Below are 23,524 nucleotides of genomic sequence, written 5' to 3'. Positions count from 1 at the left end.
TTTTGTGTACTCGCACAAAGACTGAGTGCATATCTCTTGTAGATATGCAGACCATATAATAATTTCTTGACCAAAATAAAGACTCCACTGGAAATTGGAGAGGGGCATGAATTGTTTTTGCCAATTTTTCTCTCCAGTGCTAATTTTTTTATACTTGAACCTTTATACTTGAACATATCTACACCTTTACTGTAAAGTGTCAACCCTATGAAACAATGGACTGATCAAGACTTGTGTTTGTTTTGCGACTGGAGATTTGTAGTATGTAAAGAGGCCAGGATTTAGAAAAGGTTCAGTCCACAGTCAGTTTCAAAATGAACACCGTGGACTAATGCTTCTCTACCTAACCTTTTCTCTTCACCATCTCCTAAATGTGCAGACACTCTGTGTCTAATTCATGCAGTGAAGTTTCTGTAGTCATTGCCTTGTTTAGCTTTTTGTAATTCAGCGGTCAGATTACACCGCACCACCTGGAATGGGTTGCAAAAATCCTACCTGTGGAGCTAATGGTGGGTCCTTGCCTGAAGAGCTTGAACACCCCTGCCTTAGTACAGTGTTTTATTCTTGTACTTTTTATGTTTTTGATTAAAATCCTGGATACTGGACAATTTAGGAAAATTCTTGTCCTGTCCAGACCAGACCAGACCAGTTTTGAGAGCCTGCCAACCCTACCCGTCACTCAGTCAGCACATTGCTGAATATAAATGGTTACCAATCTTCCCCGCAACAATCCCATATGTCCTGCTGTTTTCCCTCTGAACAGGAAGGTCTTTCATATATTCCAAGAAGCAGAGTTTGGGAAGTCACTGTTTTGGACGATAGTGTCTAGGTTCCCCAGCTGGTATAGCCAGTGGCTAGGGTTTTCTTAGGTTCAAAGAAACAACCTTCCAAAGCTTTGCAAAGTAATATTGTGTAGAAAGCAGTCAGATAAGCCCACCTGTTTTAACTGTTTTTCTCTTCAGAGCTCCATGAACCTCCCTCCTGACAAGGCCCGTCTCCTGAGGCAATATGACAATGAGAAGAAATGGGACCTCATTTGTGACCAGGTAAGGCAAGAGCTGGCGAAAGGAGAGATTGCTCAGTAGCATGAAATCTACACTGCATATCATAACAGGCTTGCCTGTGATGGAGAAACAGCCAGAAACAACATCACGTCCCTTTGATCACTAGTTCCTTGACTTCCTTTTAAATAGCAGGCCACATTTTCTTATCATAATGAATTGTTTATACTTGGCTGCCAAATTCTTTGGCATTGTGGGATTGACTACATGATTACCAGAAAGAGCGTCAGCATCTGATCCATACGTAGGTCTGGAGCTGCAGGAAGAATTTTATTTTTAAAACTTGGGAGGATTCTGATCATCTCATCTGTTGATCTTTCAGTACAGCAGTGCATAAAGCAGTGTAGACACAATTCTGAGAAGAGCTGCAAAATTGGCTGGCTCTGCATCACCATACAATGTTTCTGTCTCTACAGCATGATGGGAATTACTTGACCTTCCACATGATAGACTGCAATTCCCAGCATTCATCACCATTGGCTTTGTAGCCAAGGACTTGTCATCTGCCATCTGGCTCACTGCTCCATTCCCATGCTCGATGAATAGCATGAGTTTTTGATTCTCTGGCTGTGTCCTACTGCAGTCCCTACAATCCTTAACCACTGACCATGCTGAGATGGAGCTGTAGGCCAAAACACCAGCAGATCCAAAGTCCCTCTCCTTCCCTTGTCTACAGGAAGTTCCATCTCATACATGGAGAGGCCTCATCTAAAGCAAAAAACAAAGTACAGAAGGCAATTCCCAGCATTCCTCACCATTGGCTATTCTGGCTATGGATCCTGGGGAATCCAGTCTCAACAGTAGCATCTGGAGTGGTGTACTTGGCCTACCCTTGATCTAAAGAAGTGGTTCCCAACCTTTTTTTTGATCAGGGACCACTTTGACCAGGGACGACTTGACCAGGGACCACTCTCCAACATTAGGACCAAAAGGGTTACGAATAGGTTTTTGGTCAACTTTAGATGTGGTTTGGTTATTTGGGATGCTGATTCAGAAAATTGCATTGGATAGACTACATCAGCTCTAGTTTCTGATACATAACAAATGCCATCCAGTAGCTGCCATCTGCTCGCCCACATAAAACCATATTTAATAATCTAGAGCTGATGTGGGAAAGAGATAGGGTAGGAGACTAGATGACCATCTGTAAGGAGTATTTTGATTGCGTGTTCCTGAATATCAGTTCACTGGACTAGATGGCCCTTGCAGTCTCTTCCAACTCTATAATTCTAGTACATAAAATTCATGTAGAGTTTGTTTTAATTGTCTTATTTTGTGTATATTTACTTAAAAGTATATCAGAGTGGAAAGGGGTTTGCTTCCAAGAAAGTGGGCCATTTTCAAATGAAAGGCAGGGATCCTTCCAGCATAGAAGTAGAAGGAAAGGCCTTGGAAGAGGCAGCACAGCATAATGTATCTGGGTGGAGATTGGAAATGGCTTCCTTTTCAAGCTTGTTAGTATTACAGACATAAAGGAACATCTGGGATTCAGATTACTAGGAGGAGCAAATGACCAGGCAGACATTTGATGAAAGGGAGGGTGAAAGTCTTAGTGTTAATAAATCAGTAATAGTGACCTTTACTCTGCAATGACCTCGGCCAAGCTCATTCCAATATGCTTTGCAAGACATCTTGCTTTCTCGAGCTTTCTTGCTTCTGCCAGAATAACCACCTGTTGCTCTTTCTTTTTGTCCTCACAACTTACAACAGGAAAGATTCCAGGTGAAGAACCCACCCCACACATACATCCAGAAACTGAAGAGCTTTCTTGACCCTGGAGTCACCCGGAAGGTCAGCCCCAGAGAGTCTTGTTTTTGTAAAATGTCAGTGCTTTTTGCAGTGATGGCCCAGAAAGGTTGTCATCTATTCCATGTCCCAGAACCATTAGCTATGTACTGTGACAGAGAGATTTCCTCCAAGGCCAAGCAATTCTAACACACTGCACAACTATAGTGGTATGATCTCACTTCAACTGCTAGGGCTGTATCCTATGAAATCCCAGAATTGGCTGTAGAGAAATGGGCCTTCAGAATCCTCAGCCACAGAGCTCCTTTGCTGCCCCTGACCAAACTGTAAATTCCCCGGATTTCTATAGGATGCAGCTGCGGTAGCTAAAGAGACAAATGTTTGAGGTTGCCACAAATCAGTAAGGTGGGAGTACTATCCTGATGTGTGTAGAGATTTACAGACAACATCCCATTTCCTATGATTTCGAACTGTGTTGTCCCCAACCAGTGGGATAGAAGAGCAGGCAGCAACAGAATTTGGGAATATTATGTATACAAGCTGTCCCCAAGTTACAAACATCAGAGTTACAAATGACTCATAGTTAAGAACAGGGTGAGACAACAGGATGTGAGAAAAATCTCGCCCTCAGATGGGAAATTCACTTCTGAAAGAGTTATCATGGGGGAAAGTATCTCCACTGAAACTTAATGACTAATCTTTGTTTCCACAACAAACCATTTTTTCTCAAAATCCAATTGCCACAGGGACAGAAAGTAAGGGAAATCTTCTGAACGGGGCGTAGACAGCAAAGCCAAATACCACAAGAGTGTTAACCTCCCCTGTTCTATTTAAAAGCACGCACACACACACACACACATATTTATATATGCCTGTTACACTTAAAATGTACCTTTTTTGACTTACACACAAATTCAACTTAAGAACAAACCAACATACCTTTGTTTGTAACTGCCTGTATATTTGTTTGAATTACAGTTCCCTGAATCTTCCAGTCAGCATGGTCAGTGCCCATAATGATTGGTAGATTCTCAGAACTATAGTAAACCCCCCCCTAAGTTTTCTAAATTTTGGGTAGCAGCCTTATAGTGCTGGAAAAGGACATGTTTTCCAGCAGAATAGAACAACTGTGTGTGTTGGTTTATGTTCAGGATAAATTGCAAGTAATGTTGCATTGATGTCACCAGGGATCAGTCTGCCTAGTGGGAGGGCCAGTAACTCTTATTTGTCTTCTAAAGCAGAGTTTCTCAAACTGTGCTCCTCCAGATGTTTTGGACTTCAGCTCCCACAATTCCTAACAGCTGGTAACTGGCTGGAGTTTCTGGGAACTGAAGCCCCAAAACATGTGAAGGAGCACAGTTTGAGAAACACTGTTCTAAAGAGTTACGGAGTAAAGAAGAAATTTGGATGATAACAGGTGTGGGTTAAAATCTTGATGCATTTAGCTTACTTCTGATATTTGTGGAAGAAGAGGAGAACAGGGTTTATCCTACTAGTCCACAAGCCTCTCTTGCACTTACAGAAGTTCCGCCGAAGAGTCCAGGAATCCACCAAAGTACTGAGGGAGCTGGAGATCTCTCTGAGGACCAACCACATTGGGTAAGTCATGCGTGACCAGTCTGTTGGCATATATTTCACATGTCATGTTCAGATCTGTTCCAAGCCTGTGCTGCTCTAATGTGCACTGATGTGTCATTATAATGAGCCAGTGCCTCTACAGTGTTTTGTTCTGTAGATGTTCTTGAATTTAGTGCTGGCCAATGGCTTCATGCTGGAACGAGCCAAGTGCCTTGGATTTTAGTCTTGAACTAAGCTTTTCAAGGGATTGAACTGCACCCCTGACATAGAAGCCACCAGTTGCCATTGCCTGGGACCCATGAGTAGATGGAATACAAACCCACAACTCTAAAGAAGCAAGCAATGTAAAGGACTGTATACATGCACATTTGTTGATCAAACAGCTTGCAACTATAGCCATACCATATGTAATTTGTGAAGCTCATCAGTGGGCAATTCCACCCAGCCTTCCTCGGCTCTCTAAATTTTTTGGATTCTGCTTCTCATTGTTTATAACCATTGCCCATTCTTGCTTGGAGTTTGAAGAGAATTTTAGTTGTAAACATCTGAAAGAGATTACTACTCTGTGAGAAGCAATTTATATCCATGTGTTGGGGTGTTAGAAGAAGTAAACATTCCATACACTATGTTCCTACTAGGAACTGATTTCACTGCTAAAATAGAAGGATAGGGTAGGGTAGGGTAGAAGATAAGCCAAATGGACAGAAATTCCTTACTGTGTGATTAAAATTATAGGGATTCTTTACTCTGATTCTTCACTTTGACCTAGAACTACTTAGAGTGCCTCTATTACACTGTAGATTTAATGGAGTTTGATCATGTGAGTTGTAGTTTTTCACATTTTTTTTGCCAAAATGTGCTGGTGCCTCACCACTGCTCCCATGGTTCCACTGAATCCTGGTAGTTTAAAGTGTTATCAAACTGAATTAATTCTGCAGTGTAGATGCACCCATAAAAGGTTGTTGTGAGCCTTATCGAGTGTACAGAGTCTGTTTCAAGATTCACCAGCATTGTAATTTTCTGAAACAATGCCCCTGGCCATCAGATTGCCAGACTATAGGCAGACTCAATCTTGCTGTGATGTTTTGCCAGAAGTTTCATGCTCACAATTGAGTGTATTATTTGAAACAAGTTAATGGTTAATGAGGAGTGTCTCCTGTTGAACTTTTGAAATGATACAGGATGTGATTCTAGTCTATCTTTTATCTCATCTATTAATGCTAACATGTTCAGGCTGCTTTCTTTTTATTGAGTACCCATAGACAAGGGATTGTGGAGTGCAGAGGGAGTGAGAGATTTCTTCTCCAAGCTGAAGCCAAAGGGATGAGCAACCACTTCCGCCAATGACTCATTATTTGCCAACTGTAGGGATACGAGGAAGCTCCTTCCTTGTTCTGGCTAATATCTGGAGAGTCCAAGACTCTTACTGCCACAATAGTGTTTTGGATTATGTGACATAGATATATGCACTGACTATCTTGTAGGGCCTTTCTGAAATGTGATCAGAAAAGTCTGCTTTTTAGTTTTTTAAAAATATAGTGCCCGTCTTCTTGATGAGCTCAAGGCAATGTCTATGGCACTCATACTCTCCATTGTATTCTCGTAACAATTCCATGAGGTTGGCTAAACTGAGAGAGAGTAACTGCCAGGCATAAGATTTGGAAACATTGTAAAATAAACTATCTCTACAAGTTGATTTTCAAGTAGGTTTCCTCAACAAAGACCATGCAGTCAATCCCCTGTATCCATGGACTCTGCATCCATGGATTTAACCATCCACAGCTTGAAAATATTTCTTTTTTATCTCAAGAAGCAAACCTTGATTTTGCACTTTATATAATTTTACTTCACCGTTGTATATAATGGGGATCCTGAATGAGTAAAGAAGGAAATAGAGGAAGGACATAGAGTGAACTTACCATCCAGATCTATATTTCTACCAAGTGTGAATCATTACATTGTTTACATAAAATGGCAGTGATTTGAATATGGATGTGCTGAAGCATCCATGTGTACATTGCTCCCATTTAATAAAGAGTGATGTAATTATCTGCTTTTATTGGCGTTCACAGGGGGCTCTAAGAACTGACCTTCTCAGATCTGGGGCCCACTGTATTTCCTGACTGACCTGTTTTTTCTTCTCTTTTCCTTTATAGCACTTTTTAGGATGATAAATTTTCTACTTAATTTTTATGACATCTGAAGGACTTCAGATTTCTGACTATCTTTACTCCTCAAGAGTAGTCACAGACAGATTGATAAGATCTGAATGTGTCAATTCTGCTTACTTAATAAGGCACAGATTCAGAGTGAAACTAAATAGTGAGAGAAGGAATAGGATTTTTCCTGTTTGTGGTATTCACAAATAAATGAGTTTTTAGAATTGACTATTATGAACTCCAACTTAAAAAGAGGATAGGCTAGTCCATGTAATATGAATGTCTATTCGTCATAGTGACTATATGGACTCCATGTTGAGTAGCAGTTTGCCTCCCTGTGGGTGGAGTACAAATGGAGAGTGTTGACTTCAAGTAGTGATCTGCTGGATATGCTTGATAGAGCAAGTTGGCCAAAGGGTTACATGGATGTTTGGTCAGGTGATCCTGATCCTAACTATATCAGGCATTGGCAAACTTTCTGACTTGGGGGCCACATGTTAGCACTCCCTGTTAAGAGGACTGGCTGCCCAGTAATGGAAGGAACGAAGGGAAGGAGGAAGGAAATAAAGAAGGAAGGAAGGACAAAAGGGAGGAAGGGAAGGATGGAAGGAGAAAGAGGGAGAGAGGGAAGGAGGAAGGGAGGAAAGAGGGAAGGGAGGAAAGGCAAAAGGGAAGGAGGAATAAAAGAGTGGAAGGGAAGGATGGAAAGAGAAGGAAGAATGGGAGGAAGGAAAGGATGGATGGAAGAAGGGAATGATAAAGTATACAGGAAGGAAGGAAAGGAAGGAAAGGAAGGAAGGAAGGAAGGAAGGAAGGAAGGAAGGAAGGAAGGAAGGAAGAAAAGGTAGACGGGAATGGATGGAGGGATAAAGAGGGAAGGGAAGGAAGGGAGGAAGGAAGGAAGGAAGGAAGGAAAAGATGGTGTGAGAGAGGAGGGCCTGAGAAAAGAGTCCAAGGGGCTGCATCTACTCCCCGTGACTGGGTTTTCTCATACCTGAACTATATTCTTAGTTATTATTTCATGACACCTAGATGTTACTACCTGAGGCAGCTGAATGCTAGGGTCAGCCCTTCTGTAAAAAGTCCAGTAAAGAAAGAAATGAACCAAAGAGGAACAGAAAAAATTGCCAAGCTGAACTTGTGGCTGTTGCTGGGCTTTGCCTCCTAGAATCCCTGACTGTTTGGCATCTAATTGAGACTTCTGGAAGCTGAAGTCCAATGATGTTAGGGCACTCAACTTTCAAGAAGTCTTTCACCATTGGGCAGCGGTTTGAGGAGATGGACTGTGGCCTGGTTTGCCATTCTAACCTGGAGGTGATCTTTCGGCGAGGATACTATTTCTTGTTTCTTCTGAATTGAACTGCAGCCTTCCCGAGAGGCCACTATTCCCAACAACCTTCCTATGGCTGGTCTTGTGAGCTGGGAAATGTGTACCTCTTGCCACCTGTTCTGGCTCCGACTGGAAGGGAAACGCCAACAAGAGCAGGAAGCCAAACTGTTCCTGTCCTTGGTTTCCGGTCACTGCTGGGCAGGAGTTCCTCAGGATGACTGGCCTGACACGGGAGTGGTGCTTAATCAGCAAGACCCTTGGCCTGGTCCTGAGCAATGAATGAACACCACTCTGTGGGTGAAACTCAGGGGGAAAGGATGCCAAATGCTGGCGTGAGGGATTGTATGAGTACACATGGGATTATTCTGAAATAGCATCAGAACTACTTGTGGAGTGGGACTGGTTGTGTTTTGAGACAGAGCTGAAGGGCCAAAATAGACCTTAATAAAGTTATCTATTCCAAATTATTGCCCTAAAACTACCCCCCCCCCCAAAAATAAAATAGGGCTGCCAGGGCTGGGGGAATTCCTTTACCATTAATGATTGTGTTGAAGAAGGATGTTTATCACAGAACCAGGTAAAAAACAACATTTGCTGAGACTCGTCTTTCTAGTAAAGGTAAAGGTTTCCCCTTGACAGTAATTTTAGTATGTCTGACTCTGGGGGGGGGGGGGTGGTTCTCAACTCCATTTCTAAACTGAAGAGCTGGTGTTGTCCGTAGATGCCTCCAAGGTCATGTGGCCAGCATGACTGCATGGAGCACCATTACCTTCCCGCCAAGGCAGTATCTATTGATCTACTCACATTTGCATGCTTTTGAACTGCTAGGTTGGCAGAAGTTGGGGTTAATAATGGGATCTCACCCTGTCCGTGGAATTGAAACATGTTTTCTTCTGATCAGCAAGTTCTGCAGCTCAGTGGTTTAACCGACTGTACCATTACGACGCCACCCCATCATGGTCTCTTTCTACACAGCCATTAAGCCATAAAAGATATAAAGAAGTCATCTCCAGTTTTCATTCTAGCAATTCTAATTCTTGTTCAAAGTCATAGGCCATTGGCCATCTGGATTATAACAGACAGTATACTGAGAACAAAAAGGTCCATGGCTTTAATGACCCACAAAGACAAAAAGTATCAGGGCTCGTCCAACACATTTTATTACCTGAACCAAAACAGGAACCAGAACCACCCATCCTCCTCAAGAGAGTTATATTGGCACATAAAGCAAGAGCTCCCAGAAGATCCTTCCCCACCCCTGACAGTAAAAATATGCAGCAGATTAATACCTAATGATTTGCTGCCTTTCCATAATAAACAAAATCCGCTTCCTGAGGCAATTGCCTCACTCTGACCAAAGATAGGATTTGCCATGTGGAATCCATTCAGTAAAACACACCCAAACAGGTATCTAGACAGATCAAAATGCAGCTCTTCCTGCCTCACTGCTGGGAAAGTTGCTCACTCTTTTACAGAAAATGGGGAAGATGGGGCAGGATCTTTTTTTCTTGTAGCTTTTAATCAGACTGCTGATATTTGGTTATATAATTTAGAACCGTTTCCATTTATCTGTTCAAGACAGTTGGCAATGTTCTGTAACATGCTGGCTATTATTGCTAAGAAACCCAGCAAGGACTGTGCCAAATTCTTGTAGAGTTTGCTTTTCTCACAGTGAAAGCCAATATTAAAAGTGGGAGTGGATTTTGCCTCAAGAACAGTGTTCACATAAAAAAACGGTAATTTTTTTTGCAGAATTTTGCCCATTCTCAGCTTATATTAGGAAAGGTGCAGCAGAGTACAATCATCATTTCATTGCTGTTAATATCCATCTTAAAAGAGACAGGTAATAGTGCAAGGCATTCTTTCTCTGTCTTGTGAAAACATTGGGAGAGGGAGAATCATCCTGTTCACATTAGTTTGTGCTGTTTCTTTTAAAGTTGTTGCAATTGTATTGTCAAAGGCTTTCATGGCCGGAATCACTGGGTTGTTGTAGGTTTTTTCAGGCTATATGGCCATGTTCTAGAGGCATTCCCTTCTGACGTTTCGCCTGCATCTATGGCAAGCATCCTCAGAGGTAGTGAGGTCCTCACTACCTCTGAGGATGCTTGCCATAGATGCAGGCGAAACATCAGGAGAGAATGCCTCCAGAACATGGCCATATAGCCCGAAAAAACCTACAACAACCCGTTGTTGCAATTGTTTATTTATGCACTGCGTTGATAGAAATTTGTGTTTCACAAAGTGCAGTGGATTTATTTTACTTTAATGACAGCATATATTTCTTCAGTTCCAAAAACAACTTTTAGTTGCCACATTAAAGAGGAAAAAAAATTGACTGAAATTTAGGGGCCTTACTATTCCAAAAACAATCCTCTAAGGTAGATCAGTATTATCATCCCCACATTATTGATGTAAACTCAAAGGCCCAAAAGGCAACCCTTCATGGGAACACATTCCAGAATAGTACCACTGGTGAAAAGGGGGAATAAGTGCGGTTTAGGAACACCTGTGGCTTAGTGGGTAAGAGCAGGAGTTCTTGTCCTTGACGTGGTTGTCCAAATCCCGGGATAATCATAAAATCACTGAATGGCTTTTGGCAAGGCCCCCAGCTCCCTATATGTAATACCAGCATGCTAAAGTTCAGGGCCATTGTGCAGACTGTGACCATATCAAGGCGTGTAATACTCCAGCAGTGAGATACTAGTCTAGCCTTTAGCGCTCTAGTAGGAAAGAGCAAAGTATATGAATTGCCTTGTGTGATTAAGAAAGACTACATAAACACTTGGTATGATTATTGTTGTTAGCTTTATTGAGCCAGGTCTTATTTTTATCAAGAGTAACAAGACAAACATAGTAAAGAATTAAAGCACCAAAACTACCTTCAAATTATTTAGGGGTTGTCAGAATCCTTTATAGCAGTGGATCCCCTATTGTTTTGACCTTCAACTCCTAGAAATCCTAACAGCTGGAAAACTGGCTGGGATTTCTGGGAGTTGCAGGCCAAAACACCTGGGGACCCATAGGTTGAGAACCACTGCTTTATAGAGCTACATACTTGTAACTTTGCCATCTTCATGGTCCCTATGTAGTCCCTTATGTAGACTATGAAAGATCTCCCAGTGTTCACTGACTGAGTGGCAACTGCTGTGATCAGCTGGGGTCTGTTGCCTTGTCGGTCTGGAAACAGCTGGCTTGTTGTCTTCCAATCACATGAATGATTTCCAGAGTGTAGGGGAATTAACATGGGGTCCTCACACCAGAGATCCTTCATGGGTGAGGGAGAAAAGTCAGTTTGTGGATTCCCAATCGATAGAGGAACAGATCTCCATTGATTGCAGTGGTGGCTGCTTGGTCAGTGCAGATGGGGATGGGATTGCATTGGGATTCACTGTGTCATGCTAGTACTACAGCATTTACACTTACATACATCTGCAACAGGATTCCAACCAATAATAGCAATCAGTGAATCGTAGGAGGAACTCCAGTAACTTAGTGGTAAAGGTTTGCGTTGTCAGTGTTTGTGGAAGCATAATTCTGTGCTGCCTTATAGGAATATACAGCCCCATGGCACTTACTTAAAGAAGAACTGCTACTACATAACAACTAAATATTATATTACAAGTAATAAAATAACCATGCCACATGCATACTACTAAAGTACAGACAGTTTTACAGGTTGTCTGGTTCAGTAAATTTTGGCTTCGATTTAAAACAAGCAAACAAACAACTTTCTGGTCTTGAAAAATGTGCTTAATGTCTGGTTGAACTGTGGTGACATACAGGATGCATGTGATGGTGGGATTGATTGATTAACATCAACAACATGCCGCACCACCATCTCCCCAAAGAGACTCGGGGCGACTTACATATGAGACAAAATGCCCACAAGACATAAATACAAAACAATGCATTAAGGCAAAAACACAATTAAAATAAGAACATAATAAAATACAGCAATGCAGATAAAAACACAATTAAATAAAACATAAGAATATAAAACAGCAGCATTGAAACTCAATCAAAACAATGCTCAACAAAAAATAATAACCAGTAATACAATGGGCATGAAGAAGATACCTGAGGAGTATTCATGGCCTTCCTCAATCTGGGACCCTCCAGTTCTGCTAAAGTACAACTCCCATCATTCTTAGCTAGGACAGCCAATTAATTGGACATTGTGTTGCTTCTTGAAAAGAAGAGTGGGCAGGAAATGAGCAGGCACTCAGGTTTAGGGGTTCCCTGGAGTGAGAACATGAGTGTTACTTGCAAGTGGACAAGAGAGTCATGGAGCTCCTTTGTGAATTGGTTGAGGGGGTTATGCTTTCAAGCCATCTGCCCTAATCGGCTGCTTTCTGTGTGTGTGATTGTGCTATTCTTGCTTGGAACCCATGTTTTTTCATTCTTCCTAAGTTTATGATGAATGGATGAATAAATTGATTGGTTATCATTATATATTACATTTCTTACAACAATCTCAAAGTGGCACACTTGGCTCTCCTTTATCGTATCCCCACAACAGTCTTATGAGACTACTCAGAGCTTGGAAAGTTAGTGTGAGGGAGAAGAAATATTGAGACATACTGAACTCAGATGTGGTAGGATGATGATCTGGTCTCATAGCATTATCCTACCACTCTTTGGATATGGATGCATAGATACATTTTTTACAAAATAAGGTTGCACATATTCATGTGGCATTATTATTTTATTACTTGTAATATAATATTTAGTTTCTATGTAGTAGCTGTACTTCCTTAAGCAAGTGCCATGGGGTTTTATATCCCTACAAGGCGGAAAGTATTAGGCTGTGTGACAATTTCGGGGGCATTTGCTGAGTTTGATGGTCTTGAACCCAGAACAGTTTCTGCATTTTCTCATGCACTTGGGGAAACCTCATCCAGTAATCTCTGCTCAGTGTCTCTCCAGCCTTTTGACTTTGCTATTGTTTGTATTTAAAACGTGCATTCTGCCACTGAGCAACAATGTCTCCAGATCCATTTGCACAAAACATGCTAGCATATATAGGTATCTTCTGCAGTAGAGTTGGCATATGCCCAGTATGCCCCCTTCCTGGACCCAACTGCAGGGAGAATTGGATTTGCCTTGGACAGCTTCTGCTTCCACCTTTATGCCCCTTAACCTTAAGTAAATGTGTGGAGGGCCCTAAAATAGCAGCCACTGGAGTCAGACAGGAAACACTGGGGGTGGAGGCTGGAGTGCAGACAGTCAGGAAATGGGCTGGCCTAATTTTCCTCTGTCCCAAAAAGATTGAGGGAGAATGGGAACAAAAATATGCTCAGTTCCAGGAGACATAAGAGGACTGATAGACTAAATCACATTCACCTCTGGATGATTTTGAAAATGCACACCCTGAACATCCAACTTCCCAAGTGATAAAAACTTCTCTTGAGTCCAGAATGTTCTCCACTTTCTCCCTCTTTCTCCACCCATCCCATCCCTCTCACACACATATCCGTCCTTTTGTTTTTGACTATTCTGGAGTGTTGCTCTTATTCTCTCCACCAACAGACTAGGGACTTGGTGGGATTTCCACCAATAGATGTAGACTGGCACAGACACACATGTACACACAAAATATGCCTTTCCTGCTTGCATCAGGAATGGCTGGATAGGGAGGCATCTCCCACGGAGGCCTAGAAGGATACCCTCCCTGTCCTGTTGTCGAAAGATAAAGCTGTGCCAAAGGCAGCTGGGGATGCCGAAATCTCTCTGCAACACACGTTGGGTGGGCCATGGCAGACTTCACTCTGAATTTATCATGTTCTCCTCTCTCCTCTGAACTCTGTCCAGTTTCTGCACATCGCTGTTGAAAGAACAGGGCCTCAATACTTAATGCCACCCCATAAAAGAACTGAGCATGATGTGTGTTGTGTAGGGTAGTGGACTGTGAATGTTTCCTTTCACATGGTTTCCCCTAAAAGACAGACTTATGGACATTACCAGTTACTTCTCGTAGTGTACATGTAGCTTTTCTGTGGACCCCCCCCCCCACAAAAAAAAACACTCAAACATGTTTACGTGTAACAAATGTGTTTTGTTTCATGACACCGCAGATACAAAAATCTGTGGATGCTCAAGTTTCTTTACATACAGTATCATAATAAATGGTATATTTTATATGAAATAGCAAACTCAAAGTTTACTTTTTGGCATTTTGGGGGGAAATATTTTCAAGCAGTGAATTGTGGAATCCATGGATGCCGTCTGCACTAGAAATGGAAGGGGAACAAACAAATGCCTCACAATATGTGGGTCTTTTTAAACACCTTCTGTGGGGATAACACCTGTCTCTAAGGCCCCTTCCACACAGTTGAATAAAATCCCACTTTTCTGCTTTGAATTGGGATATATGGCAGTGTGGACTCTGGGCTTTTCCACAAAGCTATATAACCCAGAATATCAAGGCAGAAAATCCCACAATATCTGCTTTGAACTGGATTATCTGTGTTCACACTGCCATATATTCCAGTTCAAAGCAGATAATGTAGGATTTTATTCAGCTGTGTGGAAGAGGCACCAGATAACCCAGTTCAAAGCAGATATTGTTCTGACTTGATATTCTGGGTTATATGGCTGTGTGGAAAGGCCCAAAGTTTCTTGAATGTGTCATTCAAAAAAGCAACTTATCAAAGCTCTAATCACCAGCTTTTAGTAATCTTAATTAATTCCTGGTTTGCCTTTAATGAAAAATCACCCTATCCTCACATTCGTTACAATCCAGATTTGGTCCTACTATGTCTAAATCAGCAAATTGAAGATGTATTATTGCTAACACTTCCTTAATGCATATGTTTTGGAGTTGTCCTGTAGTAGCTATATTTTGGGAGAAAGCAGTGCCACGAGTAAATTTGATTTTGAAAGTTTCTTGATAATTAGGGCCATCCATGTTCTTTTGAATTGTGTAATTTATTTCTTGAAAACTTATAAATGACCAACTGAAGTAGTTTTTTCATGTATATTCCATCAGTGATGGAAATGTGAAATTTATGTTTGGATTTTGATGCTAAATGATTAATACTTTGCAACTGGAAAGATCGTTTATAAGATCTAACAATGCTTCCAATATTTAAAATAATAATAATGATAATAATAATTTTATTTCTTATCCACCTCTCCCTGTGGCTCAAAGCGGGTTATAACCTAGTTAAAATAAATAATTACACATATTAAAATGTAGTTCTATAAAAGATGGGGCTGTGGTGGTGCAGCAGGTTAAACTGCTAAGCTGCAGAACTTACTGACTGGAAGGTCAGTGGTTCAGATCTGTGGAACAAGGTGAGCTCCCATTGTTAGCCCCAGCTTCTCCCCCCTAGCAGTTCGAAAACATGCAAATGTGAGTAGATAGGTACAGCTTTGGCGGGAAGGTAGTGCCATTCCATGCAGTCATGCCGGCCACATGACCTTGGAGGTGTCTTCAGACAACGTTGGCTATTCGACTCAGAAATGGAGATGAGCACCACCTCCCGGAATCGGACTCGACTAGACTTAATGCCAAGGGGAAACCTTTACCTTTACCTATAAAAGAAGCATATTAAAATATATTTATATAAAATACATATTAAAATACACATAACAAAGATTAAAACACAGGACACAAGTTTAAAATTCATGATTAAAACTGACTGGGTGTTTTCATGTCAGGAATGACTTGAGAAACTGCAAGTTGCTTCTGGTGGGTAGAGAAAGGACTAGATGAAATTTGTAATAGATTTACGTTCAGACATTTGGTCAAGTTTTATAGAAACTTAGCACTAATCTGGTTATTTCCCCCCTCTTTTTGTGTTTTATTTTCCTGCTTTTGTTATACTGAAACAGTATTGTATGTAACAGAGATCCTTTTTGAATGCAAATAAATTTAAAATCTATCTATATGATATAGAAGTAATGGAAGCTACAAGGCAAGAACATTTAGAGGGACATATTTTGCGGTTGTTGTATACCATCTTTGTGAATATTTTTGTTCCTTCCCTTTTTCTGTTGTCTTCCTTCAGCATTGCCTGATCTTTCTTTGGGATTAATGCTGTGGGCAGGTGAGAACTTCTGGAGAGTGTTGGAAACAGTGGTTTCTTAATTATAGGACCACTCTCTCTGTGTGTGTGTTCATGTTAGTGTGTGTGTTTGTGATGTTTATGAAGCCTGTTATATTATATGCTGTTTCTCAGATATATTCTGTGCATGTTTATTTAGAAATAAATAAACAATGGTATCCAAAATTACTCCTAACCCAGGAATAGACTACAACAATACATTGTAATTGGATTTCCTTTTCAGGAATTTTTATTTATTTTTATTAATTGGAACCACTTACATGAAGTGTGGATTGAGTTCACATTTCTAGCTTGGGAAAGTTACATTACACGTCGAGCATGAAGCAATTCAGTCCAACTTTTTCTGTATGGCTGATTTACTGTGTACGGTGTCAAGTCTTTGGAAGAAGGAAATAATTCACAAAAAGCCAACTTGGTGCCCTTCAGAAGAGTTAAAGAAACTCCTTTAACCCTTAGTAAGTATGCCCATTGGGCATCATGGGCGAGAATAGTGGGCCATGTTGGCTAGGGACCTCCAGCACATTTGGAGGCCACAAGATGGCAGGTAGCTAAGTTATATTAATATTTATTTAAACAAATAATATGCTAATTTCTACAAATAAATAACAACTACCTTTGTCAATAAACCACTATTTTTTCTTTCTTTTGCAGATGGGTGCGTGAGTTTCTCAATGACGAAAACAAAGGCTTGGATGTGCTGGTGGATTATCTCTCCTTTGCTCAATATGCAGTGAAGTAAGTGTCTATATTCCCTTCAGTGTGTCTTAGTTCTTCTTGCACTGTTTCATGAAGAGCTGGGCACAGCATAGGTGCTATATAAATGTCAAAGAGTTATCATGTTTAAGAAGGGACAGTAATATGAATGTCTATCACATTTAACATGACCTTTTGGGGCTGTCTGCTTAGCGTTGAATTTTATACAAGGGACATTAACATTGCTCAGATCCTCAGGCCAGCAGAAGAATCTAGATGGTGTTGTTTTTGGTGTTTTGCCTTGTTCACTTCTGAAGCCTCCTTGAATGGCAAGGGTATCTTTGGTAGGCTTCCTTGCCTCCCTTCTCCAACTCATGCAATTGTCATCACTTTTTTGGAGGCTGTCAAGTTTGCAGTTTGCACCTGAAGAAGGAATTTGCATTTCTGTAACATATGTGGGCCTTAATTAATTTTTCGCATGTCCGGGAACTATTTGTTTTCAACTCCTTTGAATATTTTGTGCCTTTGTCTTTCGTATTGCCCCTGTAAAGAGATTCATGGAAAGATCTCAGTAATCAAGGGCAGAGACTCATGTAAGATGAGACTGTCTCCTCAGACCAGTGGTTCTCAACCTGTGGGTCCCCAGGTGTTTTGGCCTACAATTGCCAGAAATCCCAGCCAGTTTACCAACGGTTAGGATTTCTGGGATTTGAAGGCTAAAACATCTGGGGACACACATATACACATACACACACACACACACAAAACACATATACACAGACTGGGCCACAGCAATGTGTGGCTGGGGATGGCCAGTTCAAATCAGAACTTTGAACTGGTCTTAACAAGTCTAAAGTCAATGTGGTTGCTTTACAACTAGACATACATGCAAAAAAATCATTATAGATATTACTTCCAATGAAAAACCAGCTCCTCTTTTAAAAAGAAATTCACTTTGGTCACAACCAGTTGGGGGATTTTTCACAAAATAGTGACTCTATCCAAAATTCACATGGTCTTTTATTATATATCTTGCAAATCAAGCTCTTGTTTGTATACATCTTAAAACAAATACTGTATGTCAGCATACAGGCCAGCTTATGAAAATATATCTAGCAGAGTACAGAATGTGCAGAGATGTGCATCAGAGGTAAAACTAAACTGGCATTATGTGCTGGCCTAGAAAATGCACCTAGTCTCCTTGTTCTCTCCTGCGCTGCTTCGAGCTGAGATCCTGCTTTGGCAGGAGGGATCTGAGCAGATGTCAGTGCCCCGTTGTGTGCCATGCTGCTGGCTTGTGGCCTGCTGGAGCTGCCCCCTCCTGCCCTGCTGACACCCCAGAGCTTGAACCCTCTGTGCAGCTTCTGCTCTAAAGCCTTTGTGTGTGTGTGTGTGGTGTGTCTGCCCTTTAGGTTTGATTTTGAGGGTCTGGAAAGTGGCGAGGATGGACCACTAGAGAAGCTGAAATCCTGGAGCAGGTCCATAGAGGATCTGCAGCACCCCAGTACCCTGTCTGCTCCCTACGCCAACAGCCTTGCTCGCTCAGCACGTCAGTCGGCCTTCCGGTATGTATCTGTCCAGCTGTGTTCTCCTTTCTGGATGTGCTATTGGTTGTAGTAATAATCCTTCCCACCACTCCTGCTTTCTGTCCTCCAGATGCTGCTGCAGTGTGCTGATCTCTTCTCCTTGCTAGTATTATTCCCTCCTTGAGGCTCTTCTGATGCTGGCTGGCCATGTCTCCTCTCCTCACCAGGCCTTGCTCTCTTACCATGCTCTGTTTTGCCTCCCTTTGCTGGGTTTCCCGTTCTTTCTCTCTTTCTCTGTCCTTGTCACTTGGGTAAGTATGTCTTGTTGTGTGGTGAATGGCGTACTCTCCTAGGCTAGGGTGAGAGGCCTCTGCCCATGAAATGGTGGTTGGGAGGGCTTTCAGGAAACACATCAAGCACTGGATGGGGGATGGAAGCAAGTAGGTGGTCAAAACAGGCCAGTACTGATTCCATAGCGTAAGGGCAGCTAGACCTGAATTGAATGGCCCCGAGTCTGGCCACAGTCAGCTAGTTTTATGAGACCAAGAAGAATGAGGTTTACAGGGTTCTTCTATCATGTGGCTCTTTCTGATAGGAGCTGATTTTTCTGGCAAACTGTCAAAATGGAACAAGATGGAAAATTACCAGGTTTCACTAGAAGCTGACATCTTCCATGGTAGTAGGGGTGGTGAATCTGGGCAAGGTTCTAGTTTTTGGGTTTTTGACATCTTGTCAAAACCTAAAAAGGAACTGTACAGAGTGATGAACCTTGCCCCCCAATGGGCCCACACCCAAAGCAAATTTACTGATCATGAACGTGGGAGTTGCTTTTAGGCTCCTAGCACTAGACAGCCAAGGGCTTGGAAAAATACCGTTGTTGGACTAAAACTCCAGGGATCTCCCCAATCCGTTAGGTAGCAGCAGTGCAGAAGATTATCAGAGTGCAGTCCAAAAAAGTTAGATGAGAGTAGAGGGTTGGGGAGGGCTTTTTTGAAAGTTAATCATTTATTTTGATGGTAGAATTAGTTTAGCATTTCTAAAATAAAATAAAAGGAATCTCATCTTTGAATTTTCTGTGCATATTCTCAAGGTCCAGGAGCTGAACTCTCTTTTCTCTGTCTGGTCTCTGAGTCTTTCACCTCTCACATACCTGTGTCATTCTAGAGATATTAAACAACAAACCTTTCTTTTTTACTTTCCTCTGGAAAATAATGTTTTATTCTCAGTTGGGGTGATTTTTTCACCAATTAGGGTCTTTTTTTCAAACTTTTTAAACATTTGCTTTTGTTCTAGTTTTAACAAATGAAAACTTGTTTTCGTGTCAGGAGCGACTTGAGAAACTGCAAGTCACTTCTGGTGTGAGAGCATTGGCCATCTGCAAGGACATTGCCCAGGGGACACCTGGATGTTTGATGTTTTACCATCCTTGTGGGAGGCTTCTCTCATGTCCCCACATGAGGAGCTGGAGCTGACAGAGAGAACTCAACCCACTCTCTACAGATTCGAACCACTGATCTTTCGGTCAGCAGTCCTGCCGGCACAAGGGTTTAACCCATTGGGCCACCAAAGCTGAATAAGGATATCTCTATGTCCATGTTTTGACAGCTTAAAAAAACCTTCACAATAACTGTGGCTCTTGGAAGTTACTCTAAAAATTGATAACTTCATCTCACATAGCCTTTCTTCATTTTCTCTCCATTTTAACATGCTGGCAAAAAAGAGTCCCATGGAGGACATCCTATGATGCATGACGACTTCCAGTGGCTGCCCATAGGAATCCATCTTGCCAGCATGTTAAGATGGAAAGCGGTCAGATGCTACCTGACTCAGTAAAATGAGGAGAATGTGGGGTAAGTCTAGGAAAGAACGGGTGATGGCCAGGTATCCCAAAAGACAAGGAAAAACGGTAGGAAACAAATTTAGACGATTGTCCTGCTTTCCAATTATAAATGTGAGGAGGTCCTGAGTTGATTTGAGAGTGCTTTATTTGTTTATTTATTTATTTGTGGTATTTGTAAACTGCCCTTCTCAACCCCGAAGGGGACTCAGGGCAATTCACAGCAAAGCTTTCAGGTGACGCTTTTATTGTCCATCAGACAGCTTTCATTTGTAATTTACCTTTATTTTCTCCTGTTTTCATCTATTTTTTTCATTAAGGAGGCAAAATGCACTAAGGAAGGAAATGCAGGCCAACTAAACAACATTTTTCTTATTAGTAGCACTAGCAATCCTAGCGTTTCAAAAAAGGAGAGTCCAAATGCTTTGCCATCTTCCTTTTGCCGAACAGCCATGCCGATCTTGGGCAAATCCTTTGCCAGAAGCCATTGACTCTAATTACAACCCTCTTTGCTTGTTCTTAGCTGTGCCTGTGACCTCATCCCTGACAGAGGGCATAATTCCTGTTGGGCCTTTGCTTCTGCCTATTGCTAAATGTAGGGATCTCCTTTTTGCCAGATACACCACCCTTCCCAGCAGGAAAGCCCTGAAGAACTCGCGGCTGGTGAGTCAGAAGGATGACGTCCACGTTTGCATCCTGTGCTTACGGGCCATCATGAATTACCAGGTAAAGCCATGCTGGCGGTTTGTCTGAACGTCTGAAGGCCTTTGCTTACGATCAGGGATGATGCCAGTTAAACCCAAACCTAACAATTCAGGACAAATTCTCCCATTGTCAAATGGGAGTGCCACAACAAAGGACGCAATGTGGAGGAATGGAATGGTTTCCCATTGGCAAGAAGGCTGCAATTTATCACCCAGTCTGTGTAATTTATATTTAGAACACATCATACAGGAAATAGGATCAGAATCAGAGGGAACAGGCTTGAAAATTGGGAGAAGGAACATGAACAATTTTGAGAAATACAGATGAAACCATGCTACTTAGTAGAAATTGCAAAGATTTGGAACGAATACTTATAAAAACTAATAAATAAACAAAGTAATGTTATGACCACAGATAAATAGAATCAATTCAATGTGGATAATTAAGGCATTGAACTATTTAAGGATTTCACATATATTTACTCAATTAAACAAAATGAAAACTTCAGTCGAGAAATCCACAAACTGCTAAGACTTGGGAGGGCAGCCACAAATGAACTAGATAAGGTCCTCAAACATAAAGTTATGTAAATTTATGTTGTCATTGTTTTATATGCTTATGTAGTGTGCATTTTATGTGCGCAGCACTTTGGAGTGCTTTTGTGAGCTGCCCCAAGTCCCTTTGAGGAGATGGTGGCGTGATATAACTAAAGTTTTATAAAGACATAATGTTAAATACTAAAGTCAGAATGATTCAGGCCCTAGTTTTACCAGTTTGTGTGTGTGTGTGAAAGCTGGATGGCTAACTTGTATTTTAACTTTATGTATCTTGTTGTGTGTATTTTGATTGTGTTTTATCTCTTGTTTTAATGACGTTGTATCTTGCCTCAAGCCGCAGGGAGAGCCAGATAATAATTTTATTATTGTTGTTGTTGTTAAGAAATCCAAGGGAAAAAAAATAAGCTCATGTGAAATGTAGTGCTGCAGAAAAATTCTGTAGATACTGTGGACTGCTAAAAAAAAAAAGGACAAATGAATGGTTCTTAGAGCAAATCAAGTTTGCTTTTCTCAGAAGAAGCAAAAATTCCTAAAGTGAGGCTGATGTACTTTTTGGCATGTCATGGAGTGACATGACTCATTGGAAAAGGCAGTAATACTGGGTAAAGTGGAAAGCAGTGGGGGGGATAGAAAGGTAACATTACAAGTGGATTGATTCAATCAAGACAACCACAATTCTGAGTTTGTAAGATTAGAGAAGGGCAGTTCATAGCTGGAATTCCTGGAGGTTTCTCATAAGCTAAAGTCAATTTCATGCCAAATAACAACGACGGTATAGGCATTGGAGGACATCAGAGATTTTTTTTCATGTCAGGAGCAACTTGAGAAACTGTAAGTTGCTTCTGGTGTGAGAAAATTGGCCATCTGCAAGGATGTTGCCCAGGGGCCACCTGGATGTTTTTGATGTTTTACCATCCTTATAGGAGGCTTCTCTTATGTCCCTGCATGGGGAGCTGGAGCTGACAGAGAGAGCTCATCCATGCTCTCCCAGATTCGAACTTCCAACCTGTTGGTCTTCAGTCCTGCCGGCACAAAGGTTTAACCCAGTGGTTCTCAACCTGTGGGTCCCCAGATGATTTGGCCTTCAAAACCCAGAAATCCTAACATCTGGTAAACTGGCTGGGATTTCTTGGTGTTGTGGGCCAAAACACCTGGGTACCCACAGGTTGAGAACCACTGGTTGAACCCATTGCACCACACAGAGATAGTGATTGGTCATTTGAATCATCCCTTAGAGCAGTAATTCTCAACCTATGGGTCCCCAGATGTTTTGGACTTCAACTCCCAGGAATTCTAACAGCTGGTACACTGGCTGGGATTTCTTGGAGTTGTGGGCCAAAACATCTGGGCACCTACAGTTTGAGAATCACTGCCTTAGAGCCTTCATGACATCCATGAAATCTTGAAATTACCTTTTTAAATATAGCATTTTCAGAATGATATTTTAAGATACTGCAGGAGATGCAAAAGAGCCTCTTTTTAGTGATGCCGTTAGTGCATTACATTCACATTATTCTACAAAACTTCAAATTAAACAATTTTGAGAGGGGTAGTGGTAGTGCATTGCAAACAGATTCTCCACTGTTTAATCTGACTCTGTTTCTACAGCGTTTGTAACGACATTTCTCTTCATTTGCTTGCTTGTTTGCTCCTATGTTGCCCATTGTTCACTATGCTTTTATTTCATAAATCTTTGCCCTGTTAATATGTAAAGCTCTGCCTTGTTTATTTGTAAATATCTTGTGTTCTGTTAAAACAGTGAGCTGAGAGATTTTGCTGGAACCTCTTTACCCTTTTCCATTTCAGTATGGATTCAATCTGGTCATGTCACATCCTCACGCTGTTAATGAGATTGCTCTCAGCTTGAATAACAAGAACCCCAGGTAAGTTGGCTTGATATTTAGAGTAGTTCAACAGAAATGCGGTTTGATGGATCTGTATTGACGGACTGCTGGAGATCTCACAGCACCGCTCTTAAGATATTGTTACATCTGGATCCCAACTGTATTACAAATTTAACTCTATTCAAGACTCATTGGCTATTATTAGTCTTCTCCTACACAAAGATTACTGACAATTGGGGCTAGGAATGAATAACGAAAGAGTCCTAACACTCTTACAAAAATATAGTTTCCATGGTTTTTGTATGAGGAAGCCAAACAGCTGTATACTCCTGATTAGGTAAACTGAAAGCAACTTGAGGGAGCATCATCTTCTATGGCGTAAATGGTCATTTCCTTTTTTGCCACTGTTGCTTCTGGTT

General features: G+C 41.4%; 1 protein-coding gene across 6 annotated transcripts in view; it reads left to right on the top strand.

Annotated features, from left to right (window-relative positions):
- FMNL3 (formin like 3) overlaps positions 1–23,524 on the top strand; it is a 108,323-nt gene that overhangs the window by 48,435 nt on the left and 36,364 nt on the right. For 4 of the 6 annotated variants that reach the window (XR_010909245.1, XR_009630699.2, XM_067463880.1 and 1 more), the window contains exons 2-8: positions 963–1,046; positions 2,772–2,852; positions 4,330–4,406; positions 16,595–16,678; positions 18,049–18,201; positions 20,617–20,725; positions 23,068–23,144. Coding sequence is in view for 4 of the 6 variants with exons in the window: in XM_067463880.1 (XP_067319981.1) it covers positions 963–1,046; positions 2,772–2,852; positions 4,330–4,406; positions 16,595–16,678; positions 18,049–18,201; positions 20,617–20,725; positions 23,068–23,144 (665 nt within the window). In the remaining 2 variants the exon portion in view is untranslated. Of the gene's footprint in view, positions 1–962; positions 1,047–2,771; positions 2,853–4,329; positions 4,407–16,594; positions 16,679–18,048; positions 18,202–18,307; positions 18,474–20,616; positions 20,726–23,067; positions 23,145–23,524 lie in introns of those variants that run through there. The other 2 variants (XM_067463881.1, XM_067463882.1) reach the window with 2 other exon arrangements.

This window comes from Anolis sagrei, chromosome 2, assembly GCF_037176765.1.
Source record: "Anolis sagrei isolate rAnoSag1 chromosome 2, rAnoSag1.mat, whole genome shotgun sequence".
Lineage (NCBI taxonomy): Eukaryota > Metazoa > Chordata > Lepidosauria > Squamata > Dactyloidae > Anolis > Anolis sagrei.
This window is presented reverse-complemented; position numbering and strand designations above follow the sequence as displayed.